The sequence below is a fragment of the Nerophis lumbriciformis genome, linkage group LG34, assembly GCF_033978685.3.
Source record: "Nerophis lumbriciformis linkage group LG34, RoL_Nlum_v2.1, whole genome shotgun sequence".
NCBI classification, from domain to species: Eukaryota; Metazoa; Chordata; class Actinopteri; order Syngnathiformes; family Syngnathidae; genus Nerophis; species Nerophis lumbriciformis.
This window is the reverse complement of record NC_084581.2, coordinates 16,265,935-16,288,427: the sequence shown is the minus strand read 5'-3', so window position 1 is coordinate 16,288,427 and position 22,493 is coordinate 16,265,935. Positions and strand designations below refer to the sequence as shown.

At 38.1% G+C, this 22,493-nt stretch overlaps 1 protein-coding gene across 4 annotated transcripts in view; it reads right to left on the bottom strand.

Annotated features, from left to right (window-relative positions):
* Positions 1-22,493, bottom strand: part of nbas (NBAS subunit of NRZ tethering complex) — a 377,838-nt gene that overhangs the window by 120,273 nt on the left and 235,072 nt on the right. For all 4 annotated transcript variants that reach the window (XM_061929010.2, XM_061929012.2, XM_061929011.2 and 1 more), the window contains exons 42-43: positions 11,087-11,310; positions 5,972-6,082 (exon numbers count right to left, since the gene is read on the bottom strand). In XM_061929010.2, the coding sequence (XP_061784994.2) occupies positions 5,972-6,082; positions 11,087-11,310 (335 nt within the window). The remainder of the gene's footprint in view (positions 1-5,971; positions 6,083-11,086; positions 11,311-22,493) is intronic.

Below are 22,493 nucleotides of genomic sequence, written 5' to 3'. Positions count from 1 at the left end.
ACCCAAATGACCCTGATCAAAAGTTTACATACCCCAGTGACTTTAACCTGAAAACATGCACAAAGGTTGACACAAACAGGTTTGAATGGCTAATCAAGGTTCCAATCCTCACCTGTGACCTGTTTATTTGTAATTAATGTGTGTGTATAAAAAGTCAGTGAGTTTCTGTGTTTCTGACAGACCATTGCATCTTTCATCCAGTGCTGCACAGATGTTTCTGGATTCTGAGTCTTGGGGAAGGCAAAAGAATTGTCAAAGGATCTGCGAGAAAAGGTAATTGAACTGCATAAAACAGGAAATTGGTATAAAATGATATCTAAGGAATTGAGTATGCCAATCAGCACTGTTCAAACGCTGATTAAGAAGTGGCAAATGAGGGATTCAGGTAGACCAGCAAAGATTTCAGCCACAACTGACAGGAAAATTGTTCGCAATGCAAAGAAAAATCCACAAATAACTTCAACTGAAATACAGGACTCTCTGAAAAATTGTGGCGTGGCTGTTTCAAGATGCACAATAAGGAGGCACAAAATGGTCGAGTCACCAGAAGAAAGCCATTTCTGCGCAAATGTCACAAAGTATCCCGCTTACATTACGCCAAACAGCACAGAGACAAGCCTCAAAACTTTTGGAACAAAGTAATTTGGAGTGATGAGACCAAAATTGAACTTTTTGGCCACTCGACCATGCAGCCCATTTTTCTTCAAGTGCCTCCTTATTGTGCATCTTGAAACAGCCACACCACAATTTTTCAGAGAGTCCTGTATTTCAGCTGAAGTTATTTGTGGATTTTTCTTTGCATCTCGAACAATTTTCCTGGCAGTTGTGGCTGGAATCTTTGCTGGTCTACCTGAATCCCTCATTTTCTACTTCTTAATCAGCGTTTGAACACTGTTGATTGGCATTCTCAATTCTTTGGATACCTTTTTATACCCCTTTCCTGTTTTATGCAGTTCAATTACCTTTTCTCGCAGATCCTTTGACAATTATTTTGCCTTCCCCATGACTCAGAATCCAGAAACATCTGTGCAGCACTGGATGAAAGATGCAATGGTCTGTCAGAAGCCCAGAAACTCACTGACCTTTTATACACACACATTAATTACAAACAAACAGGTCACAGGTGAGGATTGGAACCTTGATTAGCCATTCAAACCTGTTTGTGTCAACTTTTGAGCATGTTATCAGGTCAAAGTCACTGGGGTATGTAAACTTTTGATCAGGGTCATTTGGGTACTTTCTTTTGTCATTTTGATTTAAAAAGAGTAAACACAGTTGTTTGCCAATAAATAGCTTCACACAACCATTAAGCATGAGTGGAAGAAAGGTTTTTGTGTTATCATTCATATTCTCTGAAGAATGGCCAAGAAATCATAAATTCTCCCAGGGTATGTAAACTTATGAGCACAACTGTGTATATATATATATATATATATATATATATATATACATACATATATATATATATACACATATATACACATATATATATATATATATATATATATATATATATATATATATATATATACACATATATACACACATATATACATATATATTTATATATGCACACACATATATATATATATACATATATATATATATATATATATATATATATATATATATATATATATATATATATATATATACATACAATAATAATAAATACTAATAATAATATATAGATGACGATTTTTTGAATATTACTACTGTACAAAACATGCCTTTTTTCCTGGATTTTGATCCAAAAAATACATGAAAAATTATTATGGAATATATTGAAAGTATCTTGTCAGTTGTTGTAATAATATTATACCCTTAAAATGGCATTATACAAAACATTTTTATTCTTGGATTTGTATCCCTGTAAAATACATGGAGAAACAATTAGATATCTTTAAAAAAAATAACTAATAATTTTTTCTCCCTCTAAAAAAATATATTTAAAAAATATTGATTATTATATGTGTATATTCAAAAATTAATATACATTAAATATAATAAGTATTATTTTAGTATTAGCATTCATTAATTAATTTAGCTGGGGTTTTTTTTTGCTTGCTTGGAAAAACCTCAGTTTTCCTCAAACTGTTCTCCTTTGCCATCATTTTGTTCCCTTGCTGAGGAGATAATGGGCTTAAATAGCGCAGCATCAGACCTTGATTGAGCTCCTGTGTTTCTCGTGTTAGCATGCTGAGACCAAAAGCCGGTAGTCAACTACCCTGTTGTGAGGATGATGAGCGTTATTTACAATTTGTACTTTGCCGTCAGCCAATGTTGTTCTCTCTAGTTCCTTTTCCCCACTCCGATGTTGTGATGATGTTCCTCAATGAGGATCTCTCAAACAGTTTGTTCAGAGATTCACATAACCGCCAGCTTCTATTCGTCTCTTCTGGGGTTTCTTTTTTGCATTCTTTCTTTTTTTTTTAAGACCACCTGCTAAAGCTGCTGATTTTTGTTGTGTTTGCAAAGCTCATTTTTGTTGTTTGCGCAACCAATTAGTCTCACCACGAGAACCTATTGCATTTTTAATTGCAATAAAAAGAAGATTTTATATTCATTCTAAATTGTTTTTACGTCAGATTTTTTTGCATTGAATCTAATAGTAATAAGGGAGTAATAATACATTATAAATAACAGTATAAAAACAACAACATTCTGCCGAAATACTGTATATATTACTGTTTAACATTCTTAACTGCTATACAAGTGTAAATATAAATTAACAGTTGGTAATTCCTTTCTCTTTAAATTTGTATTATAGTTTTAAAAATCTTCATTGGTTTAATTTATAATGTATAAGAACAAGCTAACTGGCATACCAGGAACATGTAGAAGAGAATAACCCAGTCAATTATTAGACCAGAACAAAAACAATACGGGCGCAACATGGGGCATCCTAAATAGCATTATTAAAAATGGTGCTGAGGATTACCCTAAATACTTCTCAGACGGAAATGTCAAGAATTACAAAGAAAATGGATGGATGAATGGACAATATGAATGAAGTATCTGAAAGCTTCTAGAAGTATTTAGTGAACATAGGACCAAATTTGGAGGAAAATATTCCAGATCCAGAGTCAGTAGAGGATTTCAATGACATTATAGACAGAAATCCCAACGTGATGTTCCTCGAGGGTCTGACAAAAGAGGGAATAATCAATATTGTGAAAAAATCTAAATCCAAGCAAATAATTGACGCTGGAAAACTTACCGACGTAATTTTCATTTAGCGTCGGTTAATTGACTTATCGAATACCAGCCCAGGCCTAGTGATCTGGATCGATTACCCCTACTTTATATTGAAGCATTAGCAATTAGCGTCTTGTGTTGTCCTGCTCATTGTGTGTGTGTAGCATGCTTAGCCATTCTTTTTCCTCTAGTACCGAGGATGTCGTTGTGGCTTGTGCAGCCCTTTGAGACACTTGTGATTTAGGGCTATATAAATAAAGATTGATTGATGATTGATAGTCCTCCAAAGATACTTGGAAGAAGCGTATTTTAGCTAAATAACTTGAATTTCATTTTCTAGCTACGATGGTGAGGATAAGTACCTTAGAAGCAGCTTCAAATGTGTATAGACCACACATTTGTTGCAGTTTGCTCGAAAATTCGAACTGGTGTTGTGGCAAAACATGCGCCTCCTTGTGTGTGAAATGTAATTATGTCTTCCTAAGCACGCATCCCTTTTGAAGGAATCTTTCACGAGTGTATAATCTTAAGCCGTGTAACCACCGGGACAGAGCTGCAGTATAGTTTTCCATTGACTCAATGGTTCAAATATCCATTTTAGGTTTGGAGTGACATGCTGGAAGTGTTGTAATCTGTGTATAGGGTGGATATTGGGCATGAGGGTGTACCTAATGAAATGACCTGTGAGTGTGTAGCGTGCACATACAGCATGTGATCAATTAGCAAAAGGACAAATCATTACTGACATCCCTCACATCTAAGAGAAGTCATTTCAACGCTTTACGGGCTGTTGCAGGAAAGCCAATAAATGATGCTGTGGTTCACGTCCCTGAAGGACCCTGTAGAAAACGTGCATGCACACACACTCACACACACACACACACACACACACACACACACACACACACACGCACACACACACACATCATTGTGTACTAACACTATAGTCTCATGGACACCCTGCCTCTATCATCCATCACCTTACATATTACCTACACACACTCAACACACGCACACACATATGTAAAAATAAAACAATAACAAACAAAAAAATATATTGAAATTAAATAACAATAGATATTACATAGAAATATTATCAATAATTTACAAGCATTTTTCATTGTAATTTGCAGTGGTGAAAAACTGCAGAGCTCTGTCTAATATTTTGTCCCTCTCATGTCACGAAATACCGGACCACTAGACAAAATATATGAAAATGTATATATATTTAAAATTAAATTAAAAAAATGTAATGTTTAAAAAAACATGTTATTACAATGCCTTCATTTTTTGTTGTACTTTGCAGTAGTGTAAAACTGCATAGAAAGTTGTGTTTAATATTTGTGTCTAATATTTTGTCATGCTCATTAAAGTTAAAGTTAAAGTACCAATGATTGTCACACACACACACTAGGTGTGGCAAAACTATTCTCTGCATTTGACCCATCACCCTTGATCAGCCCCTGGGAAGTGAGGGGAGCAGTGGGGAGCAGCGGTGGCCGCGCCCGGGAATCATTTTTGGTGATTTAACCCCCAATTCCAACCCTTGATGCTGAGTGCCAAGCAGGGAGGTACTGGGTCCCATTTTTATAGTCTTTGGTATGACTCGGCCGGGGTTCGAACTCACAACCTACCGATCTCAGGGCGGACACCACTAAACACATATAAAATGTAAATATATAAAATAAAAAATTGGAATACACACATAACCAGAATTTACCGGAATTGCATGTAATTGCCCCGATGCTGAAGCTAAACTGAAATGCTGATAGAATGACTGTTAGAATAGTTTGAATGTTGAAGAGCTGACGCTGACTTAAAACTGAGCATCACAAAGTGGTCTTTTTAAGTGTAAACATATAAAATTAGCAAAAAAGCGTGAGTTATTTGCGATATTTTGATTATTTTACTACACCACTGCAAACCACGACAGCAATAATCACCGTATTGTGTAACAAATACCTCTCATGCATTTTTGACATTTTTACTTCCACTAAGAGGTTATGTAATTTGTTTGTTTGTAAGCAACATAACTCAGAAGGTTACGTATGGATTTTGATTAAACGTTCAGGTAAGTTCAGAAATTACGTCAGAAATAAATGATTCGATTTTGGGTGGGAACCGGATAATTTCTACTATGTTACCTTATGTTTACGTCACAAGGCTGTGTGTGTGTATGCTAGCAGCCCAGCCTCCAACCACAGAGACCAAGAGAGTGGATGTCTAACAAGAGGGTTCAATCCATTCATTTTATCCTGCAAAGAGTTAACTCTCTTGCAGCCTGTTTGGAAGTGACAGACAAACACACGCAGACATGACAGATTTAATGCATCCTTTGATAAATGACCTCTGCCAGGAGGTTATATATTCACTGGGGTTTGTTTGTTGGTTCGTTAGCAACATAACGCAAAAAGTTACAAGTGGATTTTCAATCATCTTTCAGGAAATGTCAGAAATGGAATAAGGAACGGGTGATTAGATGTTAGGAGTGATCCGGATCAGGGTCCTGTTTTTTTTTTTAAAGCTTTCCCATTATTGGGAGATGGCAGAGGTCTGTGCTCTCTAAGTGCTTGTCTAGTTATCTTTGTGAAATACTTCCATTACAATTGAATAGATAGTTAAGTTAATACAGTATACCTTATTTGCGGTCAATCTTTGTGTAGGATGTCACTCATGCCGGTGTCACTAATGTTGTGTCTACCATCTCTACATTAGGGTCATACGTTAGAACAGCATAAACTGAGTGGATGTGTGTGTGCGTGTGTGTTTGTACCCGCTGTCTGTGAAGAGGAACTCCAGATGAGTCATATGGACCTCCCACAGAGGAACACTGTAGCGCTTTGCCAGCGACATCGAGATGCCGTACACGCTGTCATCCAACGTCCTGAAAGACAGACAGACAGACAGACAGACAGACAGACAGACAGACAGACACACACACACACACACACACACAGAGGAACATTAAGGAAAGAGAATAATGACCAAATTACATCTCATTAGTGTGTAATCATTGTAGTATCGAATATATACGGCTCTTGTCCTTGGTATCGTTACAGTCAATATTTATATAGATCCACCCATTTCAACCGTAGTTTATTTGTCGCTATGGAGGCAAGGTTTAGTGATTTAGAAGTAGCTAAAACACTGTAGACTACGCCTGGGCAATTATTTTGCCTCGGGGGGCCAACTTTAGAAAAATGTGTCTGTGGGCCGTTATATCTATTTTTAGGAACACTAATACAAAACCTCACAATAATGTCTGATTGAAAGCTAAAAATGTTATGACAGACCGCCTTAAAAAACGGAATGGAATTAAAAAAATGTTTTACTTAGTGAGACACCCAGAATGTACATGAAAATAAAGAACGGGGGATTTACAATATTAACTATGAACGATAAAACACTGAATATTGACAATATATGAACGTCACACCGCCTTTCAATCGACAAACACAGCGAAATATGAACGTGAAGGGTTAAAAAACAAAAAACACCTACGATCTGATAAATCTGATACATCACTAAGCTTTAGAACATTCTTGTAAAAATCTCCTTCCGTGTATGTCCCTGACACCCGCATGTCAGGCTGGCCGCTCTGGAAACACTCTGTGGAAACGCTCCACACCGACACTGCTTGGCGCCTCTTCTGAGCTCCTGTGACTTAGATTACCATAGTAACTACTTAGATTACCATAGTAACTAGTATATCATGCAAAAGCGCAGATTTCAACCATTGAAATACTTTGTATAGTTCAAGACTTATGGCCATTTTAAAATATCACTGCACATCATAATGGCAGCTACAGTTTCCATCTTAAAGATCTAAAAAAAAATTGGGGGGAATGTCCGACGGGCCAGATTGAAAAGCTTAACGGGCCGCATGCGGCCCCCGGGCCTTAAATTGCCCAGGTCTGATGTAGACGGACATTAGTTGCTTGGTAGCTACGTTTTAAAGCAGCGCTTCAATGTTGATAGCTCCACTTTTATCATTAGTTTTAGGCTAAAATATGTTAATTTTTCCTCTTCTGTGTTTGTAGACTGTCGCACTGATACTGGAGTTGCTTTTAATCTCATTGTACCTGTGTATAGTGACAATAAAAGGCATTATATTCTATTATATTCTGTACCTAGTCTGTTTCTGGTTTGCATCTGGTTGCAAATGCTATGTACGTGTGTTGACTCGCGACATGCGTCTCAATTCTTACTACCAGCAATGTCACCACAGTGCACCATGTCCATTAAGAAAAAAAATTCCATTATTTTTCAAAGGCAGTGTAGTACCTTTTTTAATTCATTAGTAATAAAGTACCACGGTACTTTATTAGTAAATGATAAATGATAAATGGGTTATACTTGTATAGCGCTTTTCTACCTTCAAGGTACTCAAAGCGCTTTGACAGTATTTCCACATTCACACACACATTCACACACTGATGGCGGGAGCTGCCATGCAAGGCGCTAACAGGCAGCCATCAGGAGCTAGGGGTGAAGTGTCTTGCCCAAGGACACAACGGACTTGACTAGGATGGTAGAAGGTGGGGATTGAACCCCAGTAACCAGCAACCCTCCGATTGCTGGCATGGCCACTCTACCAACTTCGCCACGCCGTCAGTACTGTGGTATTGCGTACAACTCTTGTGGAAAGTCTTTATTTCATAGGATATCATGGGACTAGAATAAATCTGTCCCGGGGTCAAACTGTTACCAAAAACAATGTTTTACATCCATAACTATCACACAAGTCTGAAAAGAAGCTAACCACTGTTAAAAAAACAAAACAATGTAAGAACACTTTAAACATTTTCTTGAAAAACGTTGTTTATTATGCACCTCTTATGACTCTGATTTCAACTCTCGCACAAGTTTAAAAAGAAGTTAACCCCTGTTAAAAACAAACAACTATCGTAAATTTTGGACTATAAGCCGCTTCTTTTTTCCTACACTTTGAACCCTGCCGCTTATAAGACGATGATTTTGCTTCGCTGACAGCCATAATAGAAAGTTATTTATTTTTTATTTTTTTAAGTAAATACACTGAGAATGTGTTTGTGTTATGGCACCATCTTTTGGACTAGTTTGTGTCCTTCCATTTACCTGTAATGCTTTCAACAGGAAGTATAATTGCCGTTCAGTGTTCTAGCCATCCATAGCATTTATACTCGCATGGAGTCTTCATTCATAACTCCAAGCAACGTTTGTAAGTTTTACAGTATAACTAAAACTGTTTGTACTTACTAAACCGTCCCATGTGTGATGTTTGTAGGAGTGTTTTTAAGCATTAATTAATGAGTCTAGCGTCATTAGCATTAGCTAATATGCTAACACATTTAAGAGTGTCTGTGTTGGTATTATTAATTTACAACGGCATTCTTTTTGTATTGTTTCAGCTTCACAAATTCCTCAGTAAATTCACCAAGACATCATTGTGTAAGTATTGAGTCTATTTAGCTGATTAAAAAGCTAGCTTTCGCAGATGGGTCCATGACAATTACTTCTGTTTTGTTTGATCAACCGTTTTACTGCCGTGTAACAGACACCATTTGGAAACAATTAAGGTATGTAAATAAACATTTACAGAATCTTTCTATGTAAAAACTCATTTCGCAGCGTATATTTCTGCGTTTTTTAGTCCGGTGCGGCTAATATATGGAAAAATATTTTTTCCCCCTAAATATTAGTGAGTGTGGTTAATATCCTGGCGTGCTCTATAGTCAAGAAAATACGGTAGCTTGAAAAAAAAACAATCTAGAAAATAAGATTAAAGAATGCCAACCTAAGCTAAATTTATGGCAACAAAGAGATTTGTCATACTTAGATGTATTTACTTAACAAAAATGGAAAGTTTATCCAGATGTAGTCATTTTGCATATTCTCATTGCATACCTACTAGAACAATAAAAAAACAAAAACAACTCAACTTTAATTTCATTTGGAGAAATAGGACTCATTATATAAGAAAATGGCAACATGGTGAAAAACTATAAAGATGGAGGACTAAGAGCTATAGATTTTGATTGTTTAAATCAGTGGTTCTCAAACTTTTTTTTTTACCAAGTACCACCCCAGAAAGAACTTTGCTCCCCAAGTACCACCATAATGACAATCCTAAAAATACAGTAGCGTTGTAGGCCTACATATTCATTAAAAACTATTTGGCAAGTATATTTAATATTTTTCTGCCACTGTAACATTAAATTACACACAGTTGACTTTGAACAGTAACACTGTTTGAATATAGCAAAATAAAACACTTCACTTTAATCAAGTGATTCTTTGGCGTACCACGAGATAGAGCTCTGGTACCACTAGTGGTACATGTACTACAAGTTGAGAATCACTGATTTAAATTGTACCCTGAAATTGAACTGGTGGAAGTCATGGATTAAAAATTGTGATTCCTTCTGGTACTGCATAAAAAATATTTGAGGAATTAAAAGGATTGAAGTTTAATGATATGCAACATTCAAATGTAGAAGCTCCTTGTTAGATTATCAGACTTTCACAAGCACATGTATCTTATTGAAAGATGATGTACACATAATTTATCACCTCATCACATTCCAATATGAAAGAACAGATTTGACACACAATCAAGTGGCTATATTATGATGGTTGCATGCAGAGAAGTATTTGGTGGGGTGTAGATATAATGGATGCACAAAGCAGCTTGCTTAATTATGAGCAACACATTTCACTTTCATCCACCACTCTCTTAATTGAAACAATTGCACAAAGCATTGTCAAAACAATTTTCTTTTCTGATTAAAAATAGTTTGCCGCACTGTTCATAATTACTTCCATAACTAATCTTACACAATTCATTAATGCACTAATTAATTATTAGATCGTGTCTCACAGTACATTTTAATCCAGGCAAACAAAATACTATTGATATTGTTATTAAATTTGATAAAGACACAATTTGAAAAATACAAACATGTTTATGTTTCTTTCTTTCATTACCACCCAAGGTGAACGAAAGCCACTTTAAAACCACAAACAATATTTATCCATACCTTTGGTTAAGAAAATACATCAAAAAAATATTGACAAATCTCTTTGTTACCATACATTCAGCTTAGTTCGGTATTCTTTCATTTTATTTTCTAGGTTTGTTTTCTGAGAGTTAATTTGTTTTTCGATAGAATAATACTTTAATATTACACAAATTTTCCAAGACTTCAACAGAAATATCTACACACATATCAACAGAAACTGAAACTAAAAAGCAAACCAAAATAGATGTGTTTTCATATCCCAACACCGGAGCCGGAAGTAGTAATTTTAGAGGCAGGACCGCATAGTATCCTGTGGGAAAATGTGTGCTATGATGCACGATCGAATCCCTTTTTGCCCAAACTTTTGTATTATATGTGCACATAAATATCTGTGTATGCAGATGTCAGACCTCATTGTGCCTTGTCTAAAATATTTTATGTGTAGGGCTCCAAATACATTTTAGCCAGACACACGGGTACTGTAGTATCCCCGCTTTTACTTTGAAAATAAACTCTATGAAAAACCATACGTTTTGGTCTGTATTTCCGTTTTTGTTTCCTGGGGATCTTCATTTTTCCTTTCAAAACCAAAGAAGAAAAACCCTTTGTTTCTCAGTTTTCTTTTTTGTCTTTTTTTGTATTTAAAAAATGTTTCAATATCCCTTAATGAAAAGAAAATTGAAATACCAAATTATACACAGAACTGTATGCAGTCAGTATCATACAACTAGATTTTGATCAAATAAAAGCAAAACTTCAAAACTCATTGGTTTCTTTAAAAAGTAGGAAAAATCGGAAAACGGTCTTAAATAACAATTAAGCAAACTTTAAAAAGAACCCGAGCCCTGTTAAAATAAACTGTAATACAGAATGCGTGCATGACTCACTCCGCCAGGCCGAGGATGGTCTCCTTCTTGTAGTCGAGGTCGGAGCTAAACCTCAGCACATCCACGCCGCGGCCCAGCCCCTGTAACACCTGCGCCTGGGTGAAGTCGGTCAGGCGCTCGTTGTACGTGTGAAGCTGTGCGATCAAACCCTGAAGCTCCTCCGGCCAACCGGAATACGAAGAAACATGCTGGGTGACCAGGCGGATCAGTTCCTTTGGGTCAGCCTGAAGAAAGAGGAGGTATTGTTACAGAGCTGATAGTTAAGGGTATTTGCAGGTGGTTTTTCTCTGTGTTGGGCAATTGTAATTAGGACATTACGACAAAATATACTGAATAAGAATAATCAAAGCCTTTCTTGTATTCACAAAATAAATGTTTTCATGTAGACATGTTTTAATGGTACGCTATTCACGTATGACAAAAATCTACCTAAAGCAGACCTGGGCAACTTAAGGCCCGGGGGCCACATGCTGCCCGTTGAGCTTTTCAATCTGGCCCCCCGGACATTCCTAAAAACTTTAAGATGGAAACTGTAGCTGTCATTATGATGTGCAGCGATGTTTTCAAATGACCGTAAGTCTTGAACTATACAAAGTATTTCAATGGTTGAAATCTGCGCTTTTGCATGATATGCTAGTTACTATGGTAATCTAATTAGTTACTATGGTAATCTAATTAGTTACTATGGTAATCTAAGTCACAGCAGCTCAGACGAGGCATCAAGCAGTGTGGGTGGGGAGCGCTTCCACAGAGCGTTTCCAGAGCGGCCAGCCTGAAATGCGGGTGTCAGGGACAGACGCGGAAGGAGATTTTTACAACAAAGTTCTTAAAGCTTAGTGATGTATCAGATTGTAGGTGGGGGTTTTTTTTTCCCTTCGCGTTCACATTTCGCTGTGTTTGTTCCATTTTTGTTGCGTTTCGCTTGATTGTAAAATATGTCGATCGAGAGGGTTCATATGTTGACATTATTCAGTGTTTTATTGTTCATAGTTAATATTGTAAATCCCCCATTCTTTATTTTCATGTACATTCTGGGTGTATTTAAAATTCCATACCGTTTTTTAAGGCGGTCTCTCATAACGTTTTTAGCATTCAATCAGACATTATTGTGAGGTTTTGTATTAGTGTTCCTCAAACTCAGATATACCAGCCCCAGACATATTTTTTTCTCTAAATTTGGCCCCCCAACTCAAAATAATTGCCCAGGCCTGACCTAAAGGGTTAATTGGAAGCAAGAGAAAGTTATTTAAACGTTTTACTTAAATAATGGTTTGCAGTACATGCAAAAGTGACCAAAAACATAACTCTTTGACCACATGGTAATTTATGAACATGTATATACAGTAGCGCAACAGCAACTGAATCGATGTTGTAATAAGAAACCCGCTCAGGCAGCATTAATACTGCGAAGGAGTTTATTCTAAACAACAGTACAACAAGTGTAACCCGCGTAGGGGTACCTTTCACATTTGAACCAATACGGTAGCAATTCCCGGTACCTGGGAATCGATACCAGTACTAAAAGGTACCATTCTTCGGTACTTTTATATGTGTTAATAAATAACATATAATTTTGTGTGTTATATTTAATATACAATACCGTATTTTTCGGACTATAAGTCGCTCCGGAGTATACGTCGCACCGGCCGAAAATGCACAATAAAGAAGGAAAAAATCATATATACGTCGCACTGTTGCCTACTGAGTATAAGTCGCATTTTTGGGGGAAATTTATTTGATAAAATCCAACACCAAGAATAGACATTTGAAAGGCAATTTAAAATAAATAAAGAATAGTGAACAACAGGCTGAATAAGTGTACGTTATATGACGCACAAATAACCAACTGAGAACGTGCCTGGTATGTTAACGCAACATATTATGGCAAGAGTCATTCAAATAACTGTAACATGTAGAACATGCTATACGTTTACCAAAAAATCTGTCACTCCCGATCGCTAAATCCCATGAAATCTTCCTCCCCGGTGTCGCCTCTGGTATGCGCCGTTTCCTTTCTTTCTGCTGCTCGATCGCCGTTTTCTGCTGCATATTTCACTACGTCCAGCTTGTAATCTGCAGTATATGATTTCCTTTTCGGTGCCATTTTTGTTCATCCCTTCTCAGTTTTTATAAGTTACCGCCAATGTTGAAATAATCCATTTTAATAGCTACGGATGTAGCAGCAGTTAGCATCCCATGACCCACAATGCACTTCTGCCATGACGCACAATGCACTTCTGCCATGACCCGCCCCCGCTGAATTCTTATTAGTTGACGTGTGTGACGATTGCTGACGTGTGTGTGACGATTGCGGACATTTGCTTCGTCTCTTACGCGAATGAGATAAATAATATTATTTGATATTTTACGGTGATGTGTTAATAATTTCACACATAAGTCGCTCCGGAGTATATGTCCCACCCCCGGCCAAACTAGGAAAAAAAACTGCGACTTATAATACGAAAAATACGGTATGTAATATTTAAAAATCAGCTGAATGTGATAACTATGCTGTCCAGTTGTTGTATCTTATTTTCTTATAACATTTCTGAGTCTCATTTGCAAGTATTATATATTAGATTTTGCATGCCAAGACGTTAAATGGCAATAAGTGTATAGGCTACTGTGTGTTGCCTAGTTCGGAAGTAGCATTTGACCTGAGGCTGAATGTGCCCTACAAAGTACTGTAAGTATTGTATTTATTACACACTTCTTGTTTATTTTTAACGTGCATCTTAGTTGTAGTTTTATTACCAAATTTGGAGGTGTTGAAACCACCATGTAAAATCGCTAATACTAATCGGTAGCAAGTATATGGTAAAGCCAATGTGAATTTGCATCGAGCTAGCACATTTTGGAAACGTGGAGCCTTACTTTACGTTTGAGTGTTTTCTACCACGCGTACTTGCTTTGTTGGCATTGAAAATTGAAACATTACCCCGAGGTAGTTTGTCTGAGTCCGCAACGAGTGCTTCTTGAGCCTGTTTCCTCGCCAAGTGCTTGAGCCGGTGTGCAACCGAACGTGACATCACAAGGAACAAACTAATCAAAATATGGCACAGTTTGATTTTATGTGAAGCTAAAACTCGATAGAACCAACGGAATTTGGTTGGTGCCCTGGTGTTCTGTACCCATCCCGAAACACTTTCATACCGACCGCGTGCATAGCTAGATAAAGCTGACTACTTATGGTAGTTCAAAAGCACCTGGAGTTCACTAAAACTACATTAATAGGTTGCCTACAGACGCAGCTAATAATGATTTTTGAGCTCATTAGAGACACCCGGCTATATGAGACTTAATTTTATATATATATATATATATATATATATATATATATATATATATATATATATATATATATATATATATATACACACATAAAATATGTATTAACTGCCATTGTAGTCTTGCAGTCATTGTTTGTGCTTAGTTACAGCATCTCTGTGTATTCTCCTATTAGGTACAATTTCTAGGTCATGATAAAAAAGTACTGTTTGGGCTTTTTTTTCCCCACTGTGACAGCTTAAGTCCAGTCCGAAGGCTTATGGTTAAGCCAAGTCTCACATCTGTTGAACTCCTTCAGAGCAAAACTAATGAGACTATTTTCTTTTTCTTGTTGTCGTTGTTGTTGTACTTTTTCCCAAAAACTGCAGGTAAGACACGAAGCGATCCAAGCCTCGTCGCTTCAATCTGGCTTTGAGAAACACATCGACCTCTCAACAGAGAGCAGTTCAATAACCTCTCGTGTCGCTCCCTCCGACATGCTTCGAAAAATATGACCAAGTGCCCTAAGAGCAGCCGTGACTCAGGCCAGCGGGGTGGAAATTGGACGCCGAGTACACACATTGCAGTGCAGGCGCAGGAACATCACATCCCTACTAATTCACCCGACTTATGTTTATGGTCGGTGGGAGCCTGGCTGGGATGAGACGAGATGTATTGGCTGATGGCATTTGCATAAGATAATTACGACATCAACGACTTCTGCTTTTCACCGTGTGTGTGTGTGTGTGTGTGTGTGTGTGTGTGTGTGTGTGTGTGTGTGTGTGTGTGTGTGTGTGTGTGTGTGATAGAGACACAGTTCAAAAGGACAGGAAGAGGAATATTAAAAGTTATAACCCAAATGCTGTGCAAGTAAGTAAGGAGGGCAGGAGAGAATATACAGCATTTTCACCAAGAAGAAGCCAAATAAATGTCTTCCACTGACTTTAAAAAACAAAAATTTGTTTTTATATATCCTGTCAAGAGACAATATTAAAGCCAAGTAAATTTAGATATACTTTAGAGAAGTCAGTGTACAGCTTGTCTAGCAGTATAGTGTTACTACTGTCAACACGTTATTGTCTAAAGAGCTACACTTCAAAAACTGAAATCTAAGTAAGATTAAATATCTCAAATAAGGGTGATATTTGCTTATTTTCTGTCTGATAAGATAATTCTTCTCACTAGGCAGATTTTATGTTAGAATGTTTTACTTGTTTTAAATGTTTTGGTCCTAAATGATCTCAGTAAGATATTACCGCTTATTGCTGAGATTTGATGACCTATATTGAGTAAAACATGCTTGAGACTAGAATATCAACTGATGCAAAGCTGTGTCATTAACACTCACAAGTACAAAACTGCTTTTTTAAAGTAATAATTTCTTATTTCAAGCATGAAAAATTGTGACATTTCAAACAATTTTGAACAGAAATAGTTCATGCACATTCAGATAAATTCTTCAAAATTACAATTAAAAAACATTTGACCGGGAGCCGGGCTGTATATATGCGCACTAATTGACTGAAAGAGCACGCACTTGGCGCGATGATGTCATGATATCGATGGAAAAATGCATTTTAGACCATATGATTTGCCTGAGCGGCTAGGGGACCCTGAGAGTAACAAGCAGTTGCCTTGTTGCCTTTCCATTAAGAACAATAAATTCATTTTTAGTATAAGTTTGCTGGTTTAAAGAAATGTAATGCCGAGCGCATATCATTATGTCAAGATAATGGCACTAGCATTTACTTCATTTAAGAATATTTTTCAACATATTGAGCAAAAAGGTCTCATTTTTTTTTCTACCAAGAAAAGTGCACTTGTTATTAGTGAGAATATACTTAATTTAAGGTATTTTTGGGTTCATTGAGGTTAGCTAATTTTACTTGTTTTGGAAAGTATTGACAAGCCAAATGTTCGTGTTCTATTGGCAGATAATTTTGCTTAGTTCAAATAAAATACCTCTAATTTTTGTATTTTTTTTTCTTGTTTTTGAACACTGACTTTTTGCAGTGTAGCAACAGAAGTGAGTAGCAATTGAATTGTATCTTCTCTACAGTCGATATCATATATTCCTATATTGCTATCTCTCACAATCCGTGCAGTGTGGCAGAAGCATTGATGCTTTTCAAGTGATGTGCTGGGATGGTTGCTATCACACTTCCCTGGGCAGCAACAGGACCGGGGGAGCAGGACACTGTTGGTTCGCAGGGTGGCCGGATTGACAGACCGCTTGGACAATGCATATGGGAGCTGCTTCCGGTGAGCACAGGAAGCTTAGCTGTAGGTAGACGTTGCCCACTTTGGCGGGAAGACTGTGGAAGCTGGTCTACTGCTATTTCATATTGTTAGCTATCGTTCACAATTATTATGAAAGACATATATGTCGCACCGGCCGAAAATGCATAATAAAGAAGGAATCTTACGCGAATGAGATAAATAATATTATTTGATATTTTACAGTAATGTGTTAATAATTTCACACATAAGTCGCTCTGGAGTATATGTCGCCGGCCAAACTATGAAAAAAAACTGCGATTTATAATCCAAAAAATACGGTATTTACATTGTAGATTGTCACTGAAGGCATCAAAACTATGAATGTGGAGTTGTGTACTTAACAAAAAAAGGTGACATAACTGAAAACATGTTTTATATTCTAGTTTCTTCAAAATAGCCACCCTTTGCTCTGATTACTTTTTCGCACACTCTTGGCCTTCTCTCGATGAGCTTCAAATGGTTTTGACTTCACAGGTGTGCTTGAAGATCATCGAGAGAATGCAAAGAGTGTGCAAAGCCGTAATCAGAGCAAAGGGTGACTATTTTGAAGAAACTAGAATATAAAAAATGTTTTCAGTGATTTCACCTTTTTTGGTTAAGTACATAACTCCGCATAAGTTCATAGTTTTGATGCCTTCAGTGACAATCTACAATGTAAATAGTCATGAAAAAAATGCATTGAATGAGTATAAGTTGTGTCCAAACTTTTGGCCTGTACTGTATGTAATGTAGTAACAATAACATTTATTATTTACGTATTTTGATAATTTTAAGCATGCGTGCACATTAATTTCAAAAACACATCACAACGTTTGCTTTTTTTTTTCTTCATCTCTGATCTCTGCTAATTGCAGACTTTATGCGAGCCATCAAACATGTTAAAACATCACATACTGTACGAGGTCTACTGTCATTAGGATGTTCATATATTACCATTTAGATGAAAAATGACTCATAATCCTCGCAAAGAAACAGGGTCGGGGGGAACAAGCGCTTTCCGTGTCGATCTCGCCAGTTCCAGGTCCTAAATGGCTGTCAAGGTGTCCCAACTTGTCGGATTATATCCTCAGCCATCTACTTTTCAGGTGAGAGGCATGAATTATGATTTACAATAAACTTACAAGGAGCAGGGAAGCGAGGAAACAGCAGACCACTCATTGAAGTACACATAAGGACACACGGAGGTGATCACGGCGCCGCTATAAATAGTTTGTCTGTGTTAGCACTTATAATAACATTACCACTAATACTTGGTTAGTATTCAAGTCACAAAATGTAAAAATTGTTGGCGCTTTTTGAATGGTTATTTATTTGATTTCATGGGCGGAATTGAGGACCTCCCATTGACTCCGCTGTAAGCGGACTTTTATTTACATGTATTTAATATTTAGAATGCATTACAAAAAAATCCATCTGTCGTCATGTCTTTCATAATGATTGTGAAGACCGGCAAAATTGCAGTTCCCTTGTAAAGCATAACAAAAAGCAGATCTTAAAACATTTGTGAGTAAGGGCACTCATAAGTTGAGATACCACCGTATTTGATTTTACAGTTTATTTTAAGTTCATGCAGACTTTGACAAAGTGTTCATTGCAAACATGATCATATTGTTGACTTGGCTTCACTTAACTTTCGTGACGAATGGCTGAACACAGCAGCAAAATTTCTCTGAGTTTTTTGTTTGTTTTAACAAGTTTTTTTCTTTTATAATGGACAATCTTAGGAACTCTGAAATACTGTAACTTTTAGAAAAAATGATATTGGAACAATGCATGTATGCGACATTTTCACTCTGCTTTCAATTGACTTCTCGCTAGAAATACACTGTTCCTCCATGTATTTGAGTACGAGGCGATAGCAACCAGATGTGACCCCACGTGAAACCCAGCAGAGGTGGCCATTATAGGCAAGTTGCCCCTTTTCCCTTGTGTGGGTACTATTGACAAGTTTTTACTGTACATTCCACCAAAAAAAACATGTGTTTTGCATAACAGGGTCATTTTTTTCAAAATGTATAACTCTGACTAAAGAAAAATAGTTAGACAAAAACAAATGTTTACTGCAGAGGACATTGATTCTCAGGAGATTATAAAAAAGATGGATGTACAACGGATACCAATACAAATTAGAATTCTAACAGTAGTTGGGCACACTCTGACTTCATTCAATCCTTGTGTAGTTCTTTTAAGCATTAAAGACCAGGGCTGTACAGTGCAAGCATTTTACTCGCATTTGCATGTCAATATTCAGCCAAAACAAAATCGGGATATGAGTTTTGTTCCATATCGCCCAGCCCTACATTAGTTTTAGCGACAGTGCTAGCACAGTTTAGGGATGTTGTCTGTGTTTATTGAGGCTTGCAGTAAGCCTTATGATGGCATTGTGTTTATATGTATGAGTGCATGTGTACCTTGTTTGAGTGTTAATAATGAAATTGTGATGTTTAAGACATTTCATATTGCTCTTACTTTTTTTGTAGGCTCCTAAAAAAATGTTTGTGCTAATCATTTTTTTCATTTAGAATCACCAGTGCTCCTAGTGAAAAAGCGAAGTCTCCAGCCCTGTGAAGGACGGCTCAGTTCTTCAAGTAGTTGTTATGTCACAGTTAGCACCTGCCATCCATACAGTGGGTGTACTCATTAGCACTAATCCTGTAAACAGAGTATACACATAATCGAAGGACCAAAAGTGTAAAGTAAACAAGCGAGTGAGCGGCCACTTTAAAAAGTCTAATATTTCCCCAAACAGGCTTGAGGTTGTAAGAGTATGAGAGCAACCCATCACGAAGAAAACGGCAAAAAATGACATGCAATCAAAGGCTCCGTTCACACTGGATACCAAATATGATGTTTCTTCCCTCAAGTGATACAGATCGTATATTTTTTCTAAACGCTCCGAAGTGCTTCAAATCGGATATTTTCGCATTAGATGTGAGCCACCATAACAGGAGGTAGTCCAATTCCATTTGGAATCTGATCTGTTCAAACGTGACTGCTGTCTAAATGGCAATGTGACCTGTTTGCGACTTTTACGTCCTCTTTGGTCGAGCTACGTCATTTGTGTGCGCAGGAACGCAATTTGCAATTCTCTTCCTCCTCCTGCAGTTATTTTCCATCATCTGCTTAATTCCTCTAAACAACAGCCACTGCACAAACCCACTAACACACTGATCTGTAGCGTCCATGTTTTCTCCTGTAGTAGTGACTTCCTTGTCATTTATGGAATCTGCTCAACTTCCTTTGTTTTGACTTTATTGAACTGCCCATGCAAATGACTTTGAGGCCACATTGGGGCCTGTGCGCGTTTATACTGGAGTCTGATAAAGATCATGTTCTACTTGTAAACTAAATATTCAGCTGGAAAAAAATCAGATTTTTTCAAAATCTGATTTGGCTAACAAAGGCTTAGTCAAAACTGCAACAGTGCATTTCAAGATCATTTTTGTCGAATAGAAGCCCTTGTTGTATTGCACTACAAAGTCTTCCTGTAAGCAAAATATGGCCTGCTAATGATCCAGATTCAGAGGTACAATTTGTTCAAGTGCACAGGAAACCATTTTCCATAATGGCAACTTAATAGTGCAGTACAACAGTGGACATTAGGCCCAATGGTGCGATGCGGCACTTAGTGATGTCAATAGCAAATGTAAACAAAAAAGCTTGTTTTCACTAACTACATCAATTAACAAATCATTAGCCATTATGCTAATGTCTTAATCTTTGCTGGGAATGGAATTTTAACTGTTGAGTGCTTTGGTCAACTTTCTTTACTGCTGAAGGGAAAACACATTTACAATAAGGGTTAGGGCTTTTAAATTGGTTCATATTCGTTATTAAGGCTTTAATTAACTGTTTTCGTAAGATTTTATTTGCCAAATAATGAGCCCTCATTAAAACAGTATATCAAGCATACAACCAAGGCATTAGTTTTAACTTACCAAATAGTGATCTCATGTTGACAAACTATATTAAGTATGCAAGTGTGGCAGCACAGTGGGTCTGTGTTTCTTAAAGCGTGAGTTTTTAAAATTTTTTATTTATTTATTTCAGGCAATGACATAAAGAAGTACAAGTTGACAACACATAATAATATAAATTAATATAGTGCATGATTGTCCAGTTTTGCCTGAAAGGGAGTGGGAAGAAGATCATTTATTTAATCCCACCCCCAGTTCTCCATTCAGTGATTATTCACATGAGTTTCACTCTTACTTTGTTCAAGGATTATAATACAGATGTTGTATCATAGTGGCATCACCACAGGTAACAATAATTATTACACTGTAACAATAATTTGTATCAACAATGTAGGAAGAATGAATATACCAACAATGGTAATAGACAACATAGCAATAATGGTAATAGACAACATAGCAATAATGGTAAGGAAACATTGAGCACATGTTAACACTTTGAGACAGAGTATAGCAGCAGGTCAAATTAAAGACCCTCATCTCTATATTTGAACCAAACCCCATGTTTGTATAATAGTTTAAATTGATTAATAGTAGTCCTCCAATGGGCTCACCACCCATAGTAGGGGCCATAGAGGTCGGGTGCAATGTGAGCTGGGCGGTAGCCGAAGGCAGGGCACTTGGCGGTCCGATCCTCGGCTACAGAAGCTAGCTCTTGGGACGTGGAACGTCACCTCGCTGGGGGGGAAGGAGCCTGAGCTAGTGCGCGAGGTAGAGAAGTTCCGGTTGGATATAGTCGGACTCACCTCGACGCACAGCAAGGGCTCTGGAACCAGTTCTCTCGAGAGGGGCTGGACTCTCTTCCACTCTGGCGTTGCCAGCAGTGAGAGGCGACGGGCTGGGGTGGCAATTCTTGTTGCGCCCCGGCTCAGAGCCTGCATGTTGGAGTTCAACCCGGTGTACAAGAGGGTAGCTTCCCTCCGCCTTCGGGTGGGGGAACGGGTCCTGACTGTTGTTTGCGCTTACGCGCCAAACAGCAGCTCAGAGTACCCACCCTTTTTGGATTCACTCGAGGGAGTACTTGAGAGTGCTCCCCCGGGTGATTCCCTCGTTCTACTGGGGGACTTCAACGCTCATATTGGCAACGACAGTGAAACCTGGAGAGGCGTGATTGGGAAGAATGGCCGCCCGGATCTGAACCCAAGTGGTGTTTTGTTATTGGACTTTTGTGCCCGTCACGGATTGTCCATAACGAACACCATGTTCAAGCATAAGGGTGTCCATATGTGCACTTGGCACCAGGACACCCTAGGCCGCAGTTCTATGATCGACTTTGTAGTTGTGTCATCGGATTTGCGGCCTCATGTTTTGGACACTCGGGTGAAGAGAGGGGCGGAGCTTTCTACCGATCACCACCTGGTGGTGAGTTGGCTGCGATGGTGGGGGAGGATGCCGGACAGACCTGGCAGGCCCAAACGCATTGTGAGGGTTTGCTGGGAACGTCTGGCAGAGTCTCCTGTCAGAGAGAGTTTCAATTCCCACCTCCGGAAGAACTTTGAACATGTCACGAGGGAGGTGCTGGACATTGAGTCCGAGTGGACCATGTTCTGCACCTCTATTGTCGAGGCGGCTGATTGGAGCTGTGGCCGCAAGGTAGTTGGTGCCTGTCGTGGCGGTAATCCTAGAACCCGTTGGTGGACACCGGCGGTGAGGGATGCCGTCAAGCTGAAGAAGGAGTCCTATCGGGTTCTTTTGGCTCATGGGACTCCTGAGGCAGCGGACAGGTACCGACAGGCCAAGCGGTGTGCGGCTTCAGCGGTCGCGGAGGCAAAAACTCGGACATGGGAGGAGTTCGGGGAAGCCATGGAAAACGACTTCCGGACGGCTTCGAAGCGATTCTGGACCACCATCCGCCGCCTCAGGAAGGGGAAGCAGTGCACTACCAA